General features: G+C 37.8%; 1 protein-coding gene across 2 annotated transcripts in view; it reads right to left on the bottom strand.

The window, feature by feature from the left end:
• The window catches only part of TASP1 (taspase 1), a 78,965-nt gene extending 63,684 nt beyond the window's left edge, over positions 1–15,281 (bottom strand). The window contains exons 1-6 of one of the 2 annotated variants that reach the window (XM_036380823.2): positions 15,196–15,281; positions 12,402–12,619; positions 10,644–10,711; positions 9,097–9,165; positions 1,428–1,548; positions 203–287 (exon numbers count right to left, since the gene is read on the bottom strand). In XM_036380823.2, the coding sequence (XP_036236716.1) occupies positions 203–287; positions 1,428–1,548; positions 9,097–9,165; positions 10,644–10,711; positions 12,402–12,546 (488 nt within the window). In that variant the 5' untranslated portion in view covers positions 12,547–12,619; positions 15,196–15,281. Of the gene's footprint in view, positions 1–202; positions 288–1,427; positions 1,549–9,096; positions 9,166–10,643; positions 10,712–12,401; positions 12,620–12,733; positions 12,884–15,195 lie in introns of those variants that run through there. The other variant, XM_054514360.1, reaches the window with a different exon arrangement.
• Between the last annotated feature and the right edge of the window lie 867 nt (positions 15,282–16,148).

Below are 16,148 nucleotides of genomic sequence, written 5' to 3'. Positions count from 1 at the left end.
ATCTATATCTAATACTTCCTTCCACTGAGTGCATAAGAAGTTTCAAGATGAGAGAACAAAGCTCATTTTCTTTTTAAAGACACACTATCACTGATATGTAAAACTGCACCAGCCTTCCTGGGTGAGATAAAACCTTCAAATATTGCATATATGCAGTAGAGATGAAAGACCAAAGGAAAGTCAAGCAGAACAAAGCAATTACCAAGGTGGAATTCTGCCAGCAGAGAGTTTCCCCTTCTGCCCTTCACACAACAATCTATTTGCAACCGAAACTGGATTCTTGATTCCTAAAAAAGAAAAATTAGCAAAAAATGGGAACAAAACATTAAAATATTTTCCCTCATAGCACTATAGAGTTCATTTTGGCAGTGGATTCCTTTAATTTCTCAGATTCCTTTAATTTCCAAGGGTTTGTCAAGTAATTAAGAGACACCTTATGTTTCAATGTTGTAACAACATTTTCAGTTTTCCCTTCACATGCTGTTGGTAGTGACAAACCCTTCCTTGTCAACACCTCCCCCACTTTTTTTTTAAAAGAAAGAACAAACCATATTGAAATATGAGGACTGATCTCCTACCACAGAAATCTCATGTAAAATCTACTGTATCTAAGGGTTAAAGATGTTTGTAAGCATTAATTTTTCCAGGTGGAATTTTCATTCGGATCTATCTGGCCAGAACAGAAATCACAGGATTCAGGTTTAGCTGTCTCTCACTCTCCTTTCCTCCTCCCCATGGTTAGAAGGATACATTTTGTAACAAACAAGGCTTGAAACACTTAATTTCACTATTTATTTTAGATTTATATCTACATGAGGAAGTTATTACCAGAGTTTAGAACTATTCTCGGATAAAGAACAAAACTTGAAATCCTGTCAGAAAAATCTATTCAATAGTAACAGCTAAGGCTGTTCATATACTTAGAATGAAGCCTCAACAATCCCTGTTTGGGACTTTATATCTCTATTTGTTTTACAGTGAAAGTTAAAACTAGAAAAAAGAGAGAAACACATTAGTTCTCATATTAAACAAGTCCCATGTGCAAATAAATTGCCTAAGCAAAAAAACAAATAAAAAGCCTAATTTAAATACTTGTAATACTTTTTAACAACTGCATTTTATTACAAAATTATCATTCTTCAAATTCATCTCAGCAAACTGAGTCCCACTGTGAATAGTGTGTGGTATCACACAATTGTGCTACGTCAAAGGATTATCAGTGAACTAATAAGACAAGTTCCACAAAGAAATTAACACAAAGCAGCATTTCAGAGAGCAGGAATGTCTCCCCCTTTTTTAAAGGAGCAAAATTTATTTAAACACAGCAGAATTTACAATGTGTCCCCCTTCAAATCAGTAACAAAAACCCTGAAATTGATCTTTGCACTTAAATCAGCAGTTAGCTTTATAATACATAATTAACATACCACTCAGTGCTCCAACAGCTCCAAAATTCAATGACTTTCCATCCATTATACTGGCATCACATTCTATCTCACCCAGAAGGTTTAGGTTAGATCCCAATCCTGCATTTGTAAAAGGAGAATCCTAAAAATAAGAATAGAACACGATAAGGCCACATCCATAAGAGACTAGATTTAAATCTCTGTATAACTGATCTGATGGCACTGATCTTGGTGCATTTTCTTATTTTAGTAGTTTAATCTTCCACCACAAAAACAAGGGCAATTTGAACAGAACATCTAGAATTACTACAATGGACAGCTTTCACCTCTATAGGGTGTGATATATCTTAAATGTAATAATGCACTAATATAAAAACCGATCACATAACAATTAAAGATGACCATTTCTATGCAAGCAAAAGCCTTACAATACAAGTGAAAATCTCTCCCTCCCCCAAAGTACACACTTGGCTTGGTCCTTAACCCATCAAGTAACATTTAAATAACATCTTATAATCACTGCACAGACCAGTCTACCTTAGAAACTCCTAAGTATGACACTATAGCAAAACAGAACTGTCCTTTTTCTGAACATTCTAAGCCCATGACTAAAAACTCACTTTGTAAAATTCCTATCTGACCATTAGCACAGGGACTGTGGCCTGGAAGTTTCTTGACTAAAAACCAATTCCTATTTCATAGAAACTATGGAACAACATTTTAACAACAACATCATAAAGCTAACTCCTTTTTTGTTAACACCTTCTGTGGCTTTTAACAAACCCAACACTGTCCAAGTTCTGCATACTAGAACTAAGCCCCATTTTTACTCTTCCATTTCATCAGAGCATCCCCATGTCTTTAAAATCACAAAATTTCAAAGGAGCACAGTTCAGCAGTCTCACTGCCAGCTCAATACAATCCCTCTTCTATATGCAAGGAATATACGACAAAGAAATAATAGCTAAATCCAATTTCAGAGAGATGCTGCATGCTTTCAGAGTTTCCTATGTTTAAATTACAACAGTGTAACAACCTGATGTGACAAAGAACAATGTGTGTCTAGACCACCTGTGTGCTGTAGAAATCTGATTTCACTGATGAGTAATAAAAGCTGAACCAGGAAACAAATTATTAGAAACAGCTCAAAGTTCTGTCTTACATTTAAAATTAACTGGATGGGTTTTGAACATTCAAATTTGCAATGAATTTAAAGAAATAAGAGAGGTGAGCACATAGAAATGAAAAATAAATCTGATGTCGGTTAGCTTTTATTAACTTTCAAATCAGCAAGTAGTGAGTAAATTCAAAATCTGTTCTGGAAGATGTTGATTCAAATTTACAGAGACATGCAAAGAGCTCTCAGTGTTTGAGTCATCAAAACACTATTTCTGAAGAATCATGAATACAAGATCCCTGACTAATACATAATCATGAAACTGACCTTCATCTTCTGCTTTTTCCTTCTGAAGCAGTACAAGATTTTATCCCATTTTATCCCATACCACAACACTTCTTCCAATTCACTGTGTATATTCATTTTGTTGTTTATTTTGACAGCAACACCTCACAGCAAGTAAGTAAATTTGAAAAGATTTCAGAATAATCAAACATTTAAAGTTTAGAGTGCACAAACAATTTTCTGTAGAAAGAGGATGGGTGGGGGAAAATATGTTTAGAAACAGATGACGGCCTTGAAAAGGCAGAAGATTCAGAGTAGCTTCTGGCTTAACTGGCTTCATTGCTCCCCAGACTCTACAAATATGAAGAAAAAAGTCAGTGAAGTTTAGGAAAAAAGAGAGCAGAGAAGTGGTGGAAGGAATTGAAAGCAAACAGTGAAAGGTACTTGGAAGACACAGTAAAACCAGGAATGCTTAGGATGACCAGTGCTTGCTCGTAGTGCTGTCCAAGCCCTCTGCCCCTGGGTAATCAGAGTGCAAAGACCTGTGAGTCTGGAGACAAATCTCTCATGTTCTGTTCCAAACACATTCACTCAGTGCATTACACTTAAAAGAATTAGCAAAGAGGAAAATTGTTGTGCTCCACAGATTTGTCACTGCCAAAGCAGACGCAGCTGTTATCCTAAGAGTAGGTGCCATGGCCAAATCAAGGCAGTAAGAAGGACCCACCAGAAAGAAGTCCTGGTAACACTGTCCAGAATCCCTCTGCACTCAAGGCACAAAGGTCTCTACCATCTGGTAAAGGTAATAATCAAAAGAGGCCAGAGAAAAAATACAGGGTACAGAGTTCACTTTATTTCTAAGGAACTGTATGTGCTACACGCTTTGGCATAGCACCTTCACTGGCACAACCTCAAGGATGCACCAAGACATAATTTACTCAGAGGATCTAAGAACAAAGAGAATGTCACCTATTTCTCCCTACAGAATATTTATTAGAATATTACAGAATTTTTGATAAATAAGAACTTCACACCAAATTGCAGGTGTCTCTTTGGTGGGGTAACTCATATTAGGACTCAGAAGGAATCTTACCAGTAGCAACATGAGTAACTTCTCCAGTAAAAAGAAATAAAGACCAAATTCCAAGCATCTGTTCAAAATTTCTGTGGAGTTTCAATTAGCTTTAGAATCAGATTGCATTTAATTAAGAAAACAGGCTTAGAGTTCCCAAGAGGAAGATAGTTTAACTTCACACATCTGAAAAGCAATCTGAAAACAGCTTTAGAGAAACTGGGTGTGAACCCATGGAATTTTTGATATCTACCTGAGTTTCTCTGAGGTGAGATAAAAGCCTTTGGAACAAGGTGGGGGAAAACCTTTATAAAAAAATGGAAACAAGACCTTCACACCTACTTCTATGAATAGGCAAAGACATGAAATACACCACACAAATACAATCTCTATTTGAAAACATGAATCTCTGAGAAGTTTGACCAAAAGATTTCAAGAGTCTGATATGCAAGTAGAAGAATATAATGTATGAACATTAAGGTGTATTTTGAAATGAAAATTCAAAACCTACAAGGAATGCAGAAACATTTAAACAGAAGCATGAATGCCTTTAAAGAGGCAAGAAACAAACTGACCTAAGTGAAAGTCTCTTCATACCCTCAGATAGAAAAGTGCAGCACTGCAAGACCTGACTAGCATAAAATGGGACCCAGCCAAAGAATTTGTCCAGGAAAAGGGAGGACAGGAAAAGAGAAAAAGGTGTCTTCAGGAATATACTTTTATTTAAAATCACAGCAGCAATCAGCCTTTGTGTTTCTAAGGAAACTGAAAAAGACAAGTAAACAAACCAAGCCTGAGCTTTGCAAGTTAACACAAGCATTGCCACCACAGAACACTAAGTAAGAAGAGAGAAAAGACAAACAAACGGCTATTCAAAGCATTTTAACAAAATGTAACTCCTCAGTTATGTGAAAAACACTAGACTTCCTGGCAATGACTCCACAAAGTGACTCTAACTTACCATGGAAACCTGTAGCAAAAGAGGTAAGAAAGCTTTAAGATGTGAAATAAGAGTTTTGTTTTCCCAAGTTACCCATCTTGCGAAAACTCTCAAGCTTCTGAGGGCCTAATTTTTATTTACAGAATCCTTTTTACTTCAAAATGTATTTATAAATGTTCTGGCAGAAAATACAGGCATCCTGAAATTTCTAGCTGTGGACAAAGTTGGAATGCTTGAAGATGTTACTCAGCTCTGTAACACATCTAGGCAAACAGTTAAAATGCTTGGTTTTCAATGAACATGAAAGAACATTCCCTCCATCTTTGATACACTTCTGGCCATGGCTTATTTGTAACTTCTAAAACAAATTCAAAGTCTACAGGCACTTCTTTCCACATACTGTAATTTTAGAAGTTATTTTTCTGTGAGAATTTCATGACAATCAATAATCTACGAGGATGAGTCACATCCCTTTCAATTACATGAGAAAAAATGTTTTTAGACAACACTTTTGTCACAAATTACTGTTGCTCACTCTGCATCATAGTAATGCTTTTAACTGTAATTAACAACTTCCAGTTCATTACCCATTAGAAGTTCATCTATGGTGACTGCCTTAATACAACAAGCATGCTTCTCCTTGAAAGAGAAGTCCTTGGGACTAAGACTGCATATTCAAAAGTCCTAACTACTAGGAAAATAATAATTTTATAAAAAACAACATAAAACAATTCCTCAAGAAAAAGGCTCTTTCACTACAAAATTTTGCTGACAACCATAGAAACACACTGCTTGAGTGTAATAGGCCCAAAACATTCTTTGCATGGATCCACAATAACAACATACAAAATAAACTGAGCAATTTCAGTAGCAAGGAGATTGGAACCCAAAATGGGACATCCACTTCCCTATCAATCATATTAATTCCCAATTTAAATTATGTTCATAAAGAATATGCTACTAAAGTCAGAAAAAGAAACAAGTAATCTACACAGATATTAGTAAAGGATTACACTAAACTTAGAAACAATTTGAAATCTTCATCATTCTTTACATCCACTGTATATTCCTAGCACCTGATCAGTAGACTTCATTAAGTGCTCTTTAGTCAAAGAAAAGCTTGATATTGCAGAATTTTCTCACAGCCACATAAATGCAAATCAACATGTGGTTTTGCTGAAAACAGCACATTTTAAGTGGGTTGTATGGGGTCTCCTCCCTCAACAAAAAAAAACCTGTTTAATAATTTCATTGTGTTTCAAGAAACATCCAGGCATCATATGGTGGCTGATTGCAAGAGTGCAAAAATTAACAGTACTGCAATAATGTCTTTGTGGAAGTAAACAGAGTAAATAATGAGTCTTATGAAATACCTTGTCCAGACCATTTCATTACCAAAGGCTGACAGAGGTAACACGTGCATTTGTTTCTCTGCAATACCAGAGTTCTCAAACCAGAAAACATACCTGCCTTAATGACCTTATCAAATATAGCTGATGCTTATGAAGACCAGCACAGTTGCTTTAACAATATTCTGTGTCAGTCTTGTTCCTTTGCAAAAGAAACCCACCTTTTCCTTTACTTAACTATTACCATTATTATTGTATTCACAGAATAGCATTTCACTTGAGAGTTGCACAGTCCAACAAAGAAAGGATATTCCTTCTGCACTTAGAGCCTGGAAAAATAAAACACAGACAGCATACCACAAGCAAACTGTCAGCTTGCTCATAAAAGATCAAGAGCAACTCTTGTGCCTCAACAACTCTTTGAAGCGATGCCTTTTGGATGAGCTGCAATCCTCTGTAACAGGAGTTCTGTAATTGAGTGGAACTGAGGAAAAAAATTCATCTTTTGTGAGATTTCCATGAAAGGATTTGTGCCTTGCAAAGATTACAAATGTTTGGAATACAGCATTAAAAGTCTGAGAGAACAGTAAAAGTGATTAAATATTTCAGATAAACTCATAGCAATGCGTCCTACAGAACCCAAAATACCAAGAAGTTACAGTCAGTATACTTTACAATGAAATTTATTATTATTTAATACAATATTCTGTTGTTCTGCATCTTCATTTGTGTTACAGGGAGACAAGAACACAAACAGTTTCACAGATTTTTGTTATTTGTCAACTTCAAATGCTAAAACACATTGTTTATGCAAAGCTTAAACAAAAGGGAGTGACAGCTCACTAGAGAGACTGTCAACACAAACCTATATTTTTACTCATAAATTCTTGCAATTAATGAGAAAATTCTTGCAATTCTGATTGCTTTGTTGACTTGCCACGTGTAGTTTGTTTTCCATAGAGCAACAGAAAAACCACCAGTACTAAAGCAGCTGCAGAAATGACAGATGTCAGGAGGTGATGTTCAGAGTGAGGTATGAGCAGATACAAACTGTTCCGTATTTTGGAAGCTGACAGTTTAACACTTGGGAGTTTCTCACACCAGATTCAAAAAACTGCAAACCACATCATTTCTGGTTTGGGTATAAATTTGACTTTCCCTCAATGTAACTGCATAACTACTTTAATCTACAAGAAGGCCAAATTCCAAACCCAGTACTCTCTGTTCCAGTAACAGACAGAACCTTCAACTAAGAGATTATATAAATCACTTAATGAATAAATGAAAGCAAATAATTACATTAACTTAATTACATTAATTACATTGACTGCACTACAACCTGAGCAAAATAACATTTTATATTAAAAACAGGAAAAAAAAAGGTTTTGTGCAACAGAACACATAAAAATACTAATAAAAATACTACCTAAGACAATTGCCAAACCAGAAAGGGGAATGATGGCAGGCATCAGCACAGTAGAAGCAACAGATAAGGAGAAAAAGGATTCTGATTGGAGTAATTGGAAAAAACTTTTTCATCTTAGAGCCATAACTTGTTCTACAGAAGCTACTTTGGAGTATTCAAATCTACTAAAGAAAAAGAAAAGTTTCTTGGGGATAACGAAAACATACAAACTATTTACCCCAGACACAGCTGCAAAGAGATCTGCAACTGTTCAGTTAAGCTTCTCAAAATATGTTTTTCTCTGTAGCTCAGGAACACAATAAAATCACAACCCAAAGTAGATTTTTATTTTTGTTTTCTACTGAGGAGGGAGCTGACACACAAACCAGTCTCATGGAGTGAGAGCAGCCTCAGTGAGCTCAGGGAAGTGCATGGTAAATAATCCCATTAGAGAGATACTTGCTGCTTTCTGTGAGCTATACTCAAATGTGTAAGATAACACATGAAAGCATATTTGAACAGCTCAGGGAGACCCACAGGAGGGCTGAAAGCCAAGGCACTTGCCAAGTTCACAGTGTGACTGAAGCCTTGGCTCCCAGTCAGCATGTCTAACACATACTGAAGTATGCACTTACTGCCTGCCTTACGCCAGCCCCACCAAGTACATTAATGAACACTTTCCCAACATCTGGATAAGCAAATCCACTGCTAATCCTCTTGGAATACTACCATAAATTCCAAGTGCAGGAAATTATTTTTACAGCACAACACTTACCTTGCTTTCCTTTTTTTTTTTTTTTTACTAATAAAGTTGGAGAGGAAAAAGCAATTGCTACTTACAGGAGAAGAAGAATACCTGTTTCCCTCATTACTGTCATGAGTGATTAGTGGACCTGGGACAATGACCAAACTGCTTCATTTACCACCCAGAAATGTTTAGCTTTACTCACTTCTACATTATTTCATGGGGACCTTCACTGAAGGCAGATGCTATAAAAACCTCATCACTCTAAAAAGACACTTTTCCAAAAACCTCACCAGCAGCTGCTCATCAAGATGTTCTATCTTAATTAACAAGTACTGTTTTGAAATAAAAACACTACTGGCCTATTCCTCTACACATATTTTGTCATAATCATCAGAACCAGTAGGATATATTTTCCCTCTCTAAGAAGCAGAGCCAGAACAACCTGTCTGTACTCAGCAAGCCAGAAATGAAGCTCCTTACAAAGTGCTCAATAAGTCTTTAATCACTGCATTTGTTCTTAAAGGTTAAAGACTATCTGATAAGGCATACCTAAAATGACAACCAAATTGCATCAACTAGAAAACTTTTATTCAGTCTATATTTTTATAAAGTACTTAAACACATTTACACCAAAATACAGTGGAAAAGCAAAAGATAAAATTAGTGTAGCACAAAACCAAAAAAATTCACATGAGCCCATTTAATAGCCCCCTACAGAAAGGTCTGGCAAGATTTACCCAAGAGGTATATTTACTACTAGTCAGAAATTCATACCTCTAATTCTATAAGTGCTGCAGTCACTGCATCTGTTGCAAGAGCACCAGCCTGTAGCTTTTCAATTGCCTGTAAAACACAAGTTTTAGCTGATGATTAGGAAAGTCTATTATTCCGTGACTGAGCCCTACATTTTCCTCTTCCTGTATAAAATAAAATCTTCACCAAATTAGTTTAAAATGTAAGAGGGTGTAAGAACAAGAGGCACTGGAAAAAAAGTCAGTATGAACCATATGGGGCAGATCTGAAGATATGATTTTGCTACTATGACACTGCATTTAGTAGCAGATTTCTGCATAGTCCAATTTCTATCAAATTAACTTCTTATACTTCATGTCCTCAAACACCAAATGTTTCAGTCAAGTTTCAATTTTTCCTTCCAACATTCAACAAAAATTTCTAGTACCACATATAGCAGTTACCATAAAATTGAAAAGAACTTCACAACCTCATCTAAAAACCAATACAAATCACATAAGATAATGTTACCTTCAAATTACATACACACATAACAGTGAACTTGGAGAGCCTAATAGTATTTATTAGATCCATACTAAACAAGACCTTACAGTCAAGCTTTCTCAAGGAACCCCAGACAACAACTCTGGCTGCAAGACAAACCTGAAATTGTTTGTTCTTCACAGAAGTTATTGATGTTGGCTACTGAGCTCAAGAGTAGCTATAGAGAATCTTGAATTGAACTTGAATTCAACAGCAGATCTCACATAACTAGCTGGAAAATGACTTTCACCAAGGCTAAAAAAGCCAGTGCTAATTTTGGATGATTTGTGAGGCCTCTCATTACAAAATTAGATTGGTATTAGGATTGAGCAACAAACTGTAACACAAAGTGATAATTATCAGAGACCAACTCTGAGACTCCTCTAAAAATCCTGCCAAGCTCCCAAACTCCTTCTCCCTGGAGAAAGCAAAAGACATTAAAAATTTTAGAGAGGTCTTCCAGCTACTCATTCAACACTTAAAAGACAGGACTTGCCAGTTCCAAAGCCAAAGTTCTTGGAAGAGATTAAAACATATTCATTTCAATGGAAATTAAAGTCTTGCCATTTCCCTGTTTCCAACTTTGATTTTTTTGGTTTTGTTTTTCCTGTTTCTACCTCCCTTCCTATTAAGAGGGTAAGAGCTATCAAGAACAAAATAATTATAGAAACTCCTGCATTCACAGAGCAACCTGGATGCTAGAGTTTATTTAAACTCCAAAGAGTGGACATGGAAGAAATCAACATACAGACACCATACTTAGCTCCAGAAACCCTGGAGAAGTGCAGAAAGCTGTAGGAATACTCCTTGTAGGTACCACTGTGACCTCCTCTTGCCCTCCCACTGTTCATTTGGTGTCTGCTATTTGCCAGCACTGATGAGAATGTCGCTACATCTCGTGGCCACTCACTCTCCTGCTCTATATCATCTTAACTGTTTGTGCTCTGTTTTCCCTCATTTCCTTCAATAAACACATAGAGCCCAAGCAGCTAAGTGCAGACATTTTTGTGTACCCAGTAGAGGACTGTGGAGCTGGTGATACATACCTTCTGGCAGGCTCTTTTGCACACATGCTTGTACTCTTTAGCTTTGGATTCAGAATGATAACCTGCACCTGCAATTGAAACAAAAGGAAAATATATTATAGTCCCTGGCAAACTACAGCCTGTAGTTCACATAGAGATTTAAGACACAGGCAGATATAGTGTTCCTTATTCTGGATTACATTGGCATTTCCTTTTTCTACCAAGACTGACAATTTTATGCATTCCAACACAGAATCAAACACACTCAGTAAAATACAGGATACAGATCATATATCCAGAAGCATGCAGGTATAAATATCAGCATCAATCTTTTCCTATAAAAACTTTCCAAGAGATTCCAGTTTCACTCATTTTTCATTCTTGGAGGATTTCCAGCATAGCTTTTTTCTTTACTGTCCATTATTGGGCAAAAGCCTCATTTTTAAGTCAAACTCTTGATTTTCTTCTTTCCACAATTCTGCTCATTTTCTCATGTTTATGCTATGTTTGTAGAGCTTGTTACTCCTGACTTAGAACAAGGAGCTCCTTCAAATGAAGATCATTCAGATTTTTCACCTTTTTCTTATTCTCAGTCTTTATATCTATCCCACTGTATTGAACCATTCTGCCCTACTTTGAAGCCACTGCCCCTACTTCCATAGCTGAAAAGTTTATCAATGCCACCATTCAACTAAATGCAGCATCAGAAAAACAAGAGTGGAGCAAATAATTAAAATCTACTTCTGTTTTACCAGGTCTTGCACCTAAAAACGTGCTTGTATTTATTTATCTCAACTTCCCTTTACTCACCTTTAGAAGAGTATTTTATTAGAGTTCCTCCTTTTGAGGAACTCTAATAAAATAAGCTTTAACACCAATACCAAAGTGACCCAGCAAAGGACACTATATTGAGCAATTTCATTTGCCCTTAAAATAGAATACCAGGGTCATCAAACATCAATCCAGAATAAATTGTTTAAGGTTTGGGGCTGGTTTTCTAGCCTTAATGATTTTATAAAGCAAGTAACATGTTGGCTTTTCAAATATTTTAGGCATGACCAGGCCACTTTTGCTCTATTTCACCTCATGTACTCACACAGATGCTCAAAACAAATATACAGCCAGATATAAGCCTTGTTAACTTCATGACTCATTACGTTTAATAGAGAACCTATGAAAGAAGAATGTATGAGCAAGACACACACAACACAATTTCTGTATCAGATCTGAGTAGAGGAGCCCTTCATTACATGTGGAAAGAACAAACAGTAACTCAAATATGAACAAGATCAGTAAAATAGAAGAAATGTCAGAAGGGTAAAAAGAGTTCTGCAACAAACAGCCCAAGCAGATTTCAGAAGGTCTTAGCTGGACTGTCCTCATGGACAAGCTAGACAAGGAACCATCAGCAGTGAAAGGAATGTATTTGATCCTTCCATAGGTAAAGAAACAGACTGAAATATCTCCCTCATTTTGTAGGTTTGCCAAGCTTAGCAGACAAGTACAAAATATGACATTTTATAATAATTTACATTTAGGGGTTTGCTTTGTCAAGGAGAACAAAAATACCATCCAGAACACCCAAATAACTACATTTTGATTAAGAGTTTCCAGTGCAACTTCCAATCAAACTCCTCATTCTCAGATTTGAACTCAGAGTTAATGTTACTTTATTAGCACACTAGTAGTCCAAAGCCACCATAAAATTTTTGCTGGTATCTAGTTTGATATCCAAATATGCATTATTTCCATTGCAGCTGTTCTGCTTCCACATCTTACCTGCATGGACAAGCACAAATCCCACTCGTTTCCCTCTTTGGGTTTGCTTTGTTTCGGGCTCTTTGACCACCACTTTTACAGCTGTAACCTGAGATGATTTGGAAGGTAACACTTCTACTGAACTTATCCCCTTCTCCATGGTCATACATTGGGATCACCATCTTCTACTGGGAAGGAGCACACTTCCATTCAAAAAGAAACTCTGGAGAGAAATCATCCTAAAACCAGACCAGATATATACATTAGACACTGACTTCAAGAGATGAATTTCACACAAATAACCAAATCCCAAAGAACTTTTAGGAGAGAAGTTTGAACCAAGGGGAACACACCTCTCCAAAGCAGGGTTTCCAAGTTCTGCCTCTTCCCTAGCCAACAGCATTAATGAGATCTAAAATAATCAAAGTTCATGCTGCAAGCTGAAAGCAGCCTTTTCACTCCAACATAACTTGAACCTAATGATCTTGCCAGGCACTGGAAAGAACTGTTAATATAAGTTTTGCATTCCATGGTGTCCTGTTTTCCAACAATACAACTAACTTCTCCAGCCATCACATCTAACTGGCACATGACTAACCTTTAAAACACCACCCTTTTTCCTTTCTATGCAGGGAATACCTGTTTAAGATCCTATAATGAACTCCTAGTCTGCTATAATGTTTCATCTCATCTCCTTATAATTCCCCACTAATTTGCAGCAGGAAAAGTAAAAACAGATTAACTTTTGTTTAGTGACAAATTATTTCTAAAACAAAACCAAGTAAGCCTAAAACAGTCAAATAATGTTTATCTGGGTAAGTAGAGCTACGATGATTACTAGTGAACCTCAACAAGCTTAAGTCAAGCTCAAATAATTTAGTAACTCTACTGGTTTTGATGGTTACCCTTCAGATGCTAAGGAAATTATTGTTTATAGAAAGCTAATGGAAATATTGTCAGTATTGTCTAGTATATGAAACAAAAAATAACAATACAGAATGATGTATTTATCATGAATTGCCAAAGAAACTGTCTGTATTTACTGCTGCTCTTATCCACAGTCTACTACATATTAATCCTGACACAAAAACATTTGTCTACTTCAGAAGGTAAAACAGAGGCATTCCACACACTGAATTACTTAAGAAAGTGAAAAGCATGTAGTGCTAATGGAGAAAACCTCTGTAATATATTAAGATAGTTTATATATTAAGAACTAGTTGAATTTTAATGTTCCTTCCAATCCAAACCATTCTCTGACTCTCCACCTCTATATCCCAGTATAACATCTATCACTCCTACCATCTCAAAAAAAAACTTTGTAACCCAAGAACACTGAAAGGTGAACAGAAGAGGAAAAATGAGATGTTTAATGCATAAGACTTAAACCACTGACTCTTGAAATGCTATATGGCTGACTCCAGCAATTAAATACCACTCCATTTAAATGGCCCAAACAATGTAAATGATGTTTACCAAGATTCAGCACTGCCACAGAACAAACCAGCTGGTTTGCCATAACTGTTCTTTTGATAGGAAGAATCAGCACAGCTCTGGAGGAAGTTACTTATTCACCATAATTTCTTCCTAAATGCTAAACATACCTATTAATCTTCATACACTTATAAATTTACTTTTCAAAATTAAATATGATCTTATTGTTATAATTATATATGTCCTGACAAAAAATGAAAGGCTACTACAATACATAGGCTCTACAGAGAGAAAAGGTTTATGGATTACACCCAATTGTAATAGTCACTTGAAAAAATTTCAGAGCTAAAATTAAAGTATTCATCACTGCATTTACTTCCTTTTTACCAATAATAGTAAAGACGGCTCCAGCAACCATTGGTCCTCTTTGCTGCATCTTGCTACACCCTACAGAAAGTCACTCCTGCAACAAGGGCACAGCACAGACTTCAGTAAACAGACAGAGGAGCAAGTAAAGAATTTAAACTCTCCCAGGAATGGAAGAAATAGCGTGGTAGTAGGGAAAGCAATAATGATGACAAAATAGCTTTTGAAAATTAAGATGGAGATGTCACTTGAAGACTTGCTAACAATGTAGCTGCAGGCTGAAAATCCTCACTAGGCCTTTGCACAGAGCTGGATCTAAGGATGCGTTTATTTCTAGAGAGAACATACAGACAACCCGTCTCTCTCGTTTGCTTCCGTTTGTAACACTTCCTCCACACCAACTCAATTTTCTCAAACACCTCCCATCTCAAACTGCTCTTCAAGTCCTTTCACATTCCATTCGCAAACCTGCTGCTTCCACGTGTTGAGCTCCCACTGGACCCAACTTTTCCCATCCAAGCCTCTTCTAAGATTTATCAGCTCTCCCTCCTGGGCTGTCATACTTCCACCACTCTTGACTTCATCCCTCCCTGCTACCCATTTCCTGCTCCCCATCCGAACAGCGCCAGGAACGGTGGAAGAACCCACAACAGCGTGACTGCTGGAGAACAGCAACCGAAACGATTTGACCCAAGCAGCCCCGAGGGCACTGCAAAAGGCACTCGGACTCCTGAACGGCCACTGGGAGAACACAGACGCGCGAGGGTAGGGTCGGGTTGGGTCGGGGCGAGACATTCCCTCCCATCCCGATCCCGATCCCGGCGGCGCGCCGCTCCCGCCGCCCAGCCCGTGACATCACGCGGGGCCGGTGACGTCACCCGGGGCAGCCCCACCGGCGGACGCGCGGCCTGCCCCAGGCCCGCTCCCGGCCCGCGCAGCCCCGCGGGCAGAGAGGCCGTGCCGGGGGAGGCAGGAGCGGCGGGCCGGGGTAGCCTCGCGACGGCGCCGCACTCACCCTGCACCGCCGCCATCCGGGACCGCCCGCTCGCCCGCCCGCCCGTTGCCTCGGTGAGCGCGAGGCGTCCCGCCCCCGCCCCGCGCCCATTGGCCGGGCCGCGCCCCGCGGCCGGAAGTGGCGGCGCTGATGATTGGCGTTCCGCAGGGCCAATGGCGCCCCGCGGGGCGGGCATGGCGGGGCCCGGCGCGGCCCGGGACGGCGCTCCCTGCTCCGGTCCGGCAGCACCATCGGCGCCACGCACGGCTCCGGGCAAAGCAGCGCGGCCCCACAGATGCCATCTGTGTCGCAGGGGGATGGATAGTAACCTCCGGTGTCGTTACCGTGAGCCCCAGGACAATATACATGTATCTCATATCAATATGCGTATATATCGTATCGGTATATAATCAATATACATATCATAGAATATGTAATGTACCTCTACATCTATGCAATTTACATATATATCATGTAGATATCATATATCATATATATATAAGCTACAATATGCAATATATGTATGATATATATATCATACAAAAATACCAATATAAAACATGCTACATACCCATATATCAATATACATATTTTTATCAATTTGCAGATAGAGTTTATCAATATACAGATATATCATCCAATACACAATACATCTATATATCTACATCGGTGTAGATATATATAATGCAATATGCAATATACATATATTAATATGCAGTGTACAAAGGTATCATATCACTACACATGTATGTAACACAGTATGCACTATATAATACACTATACAATATACACATATTGATATATATATCTATACATGTGACTTCTGACAGCTGCTCAAAACTAACCTCATTGATTAAAAATACATATATTTCATAATAGACTTGCTAGGAAATTCTTGCAACAATCAGATATTTTACATCCTTCTGCCTCAATGAGCATTTAACTATTGTGTTCTGCTAGAGAGTTTTTATTCA

The sequence above is a fragment of the Molothrus ater genome, chromosome 3 (genome assembly GCF_012460135.2).
Source record: "Molothrus ater isolate BHLD 08-10-18 breed brown headed cowbird chromosome 3, BPBGC_Mater_1.1, whole genome shotgun sequence".
Classification (NCBI taxonomy): Eukaryota; Metazoa; Chordata; class Aves; order Passeriformes; family Icteridae; genus Molothrus; species Molothrus ater.
The sequence above is the reverse complement of the archived record's forward strand: the minus strand, read 5'-3'. Positions and strand labels throughout refer to the sequence as shown.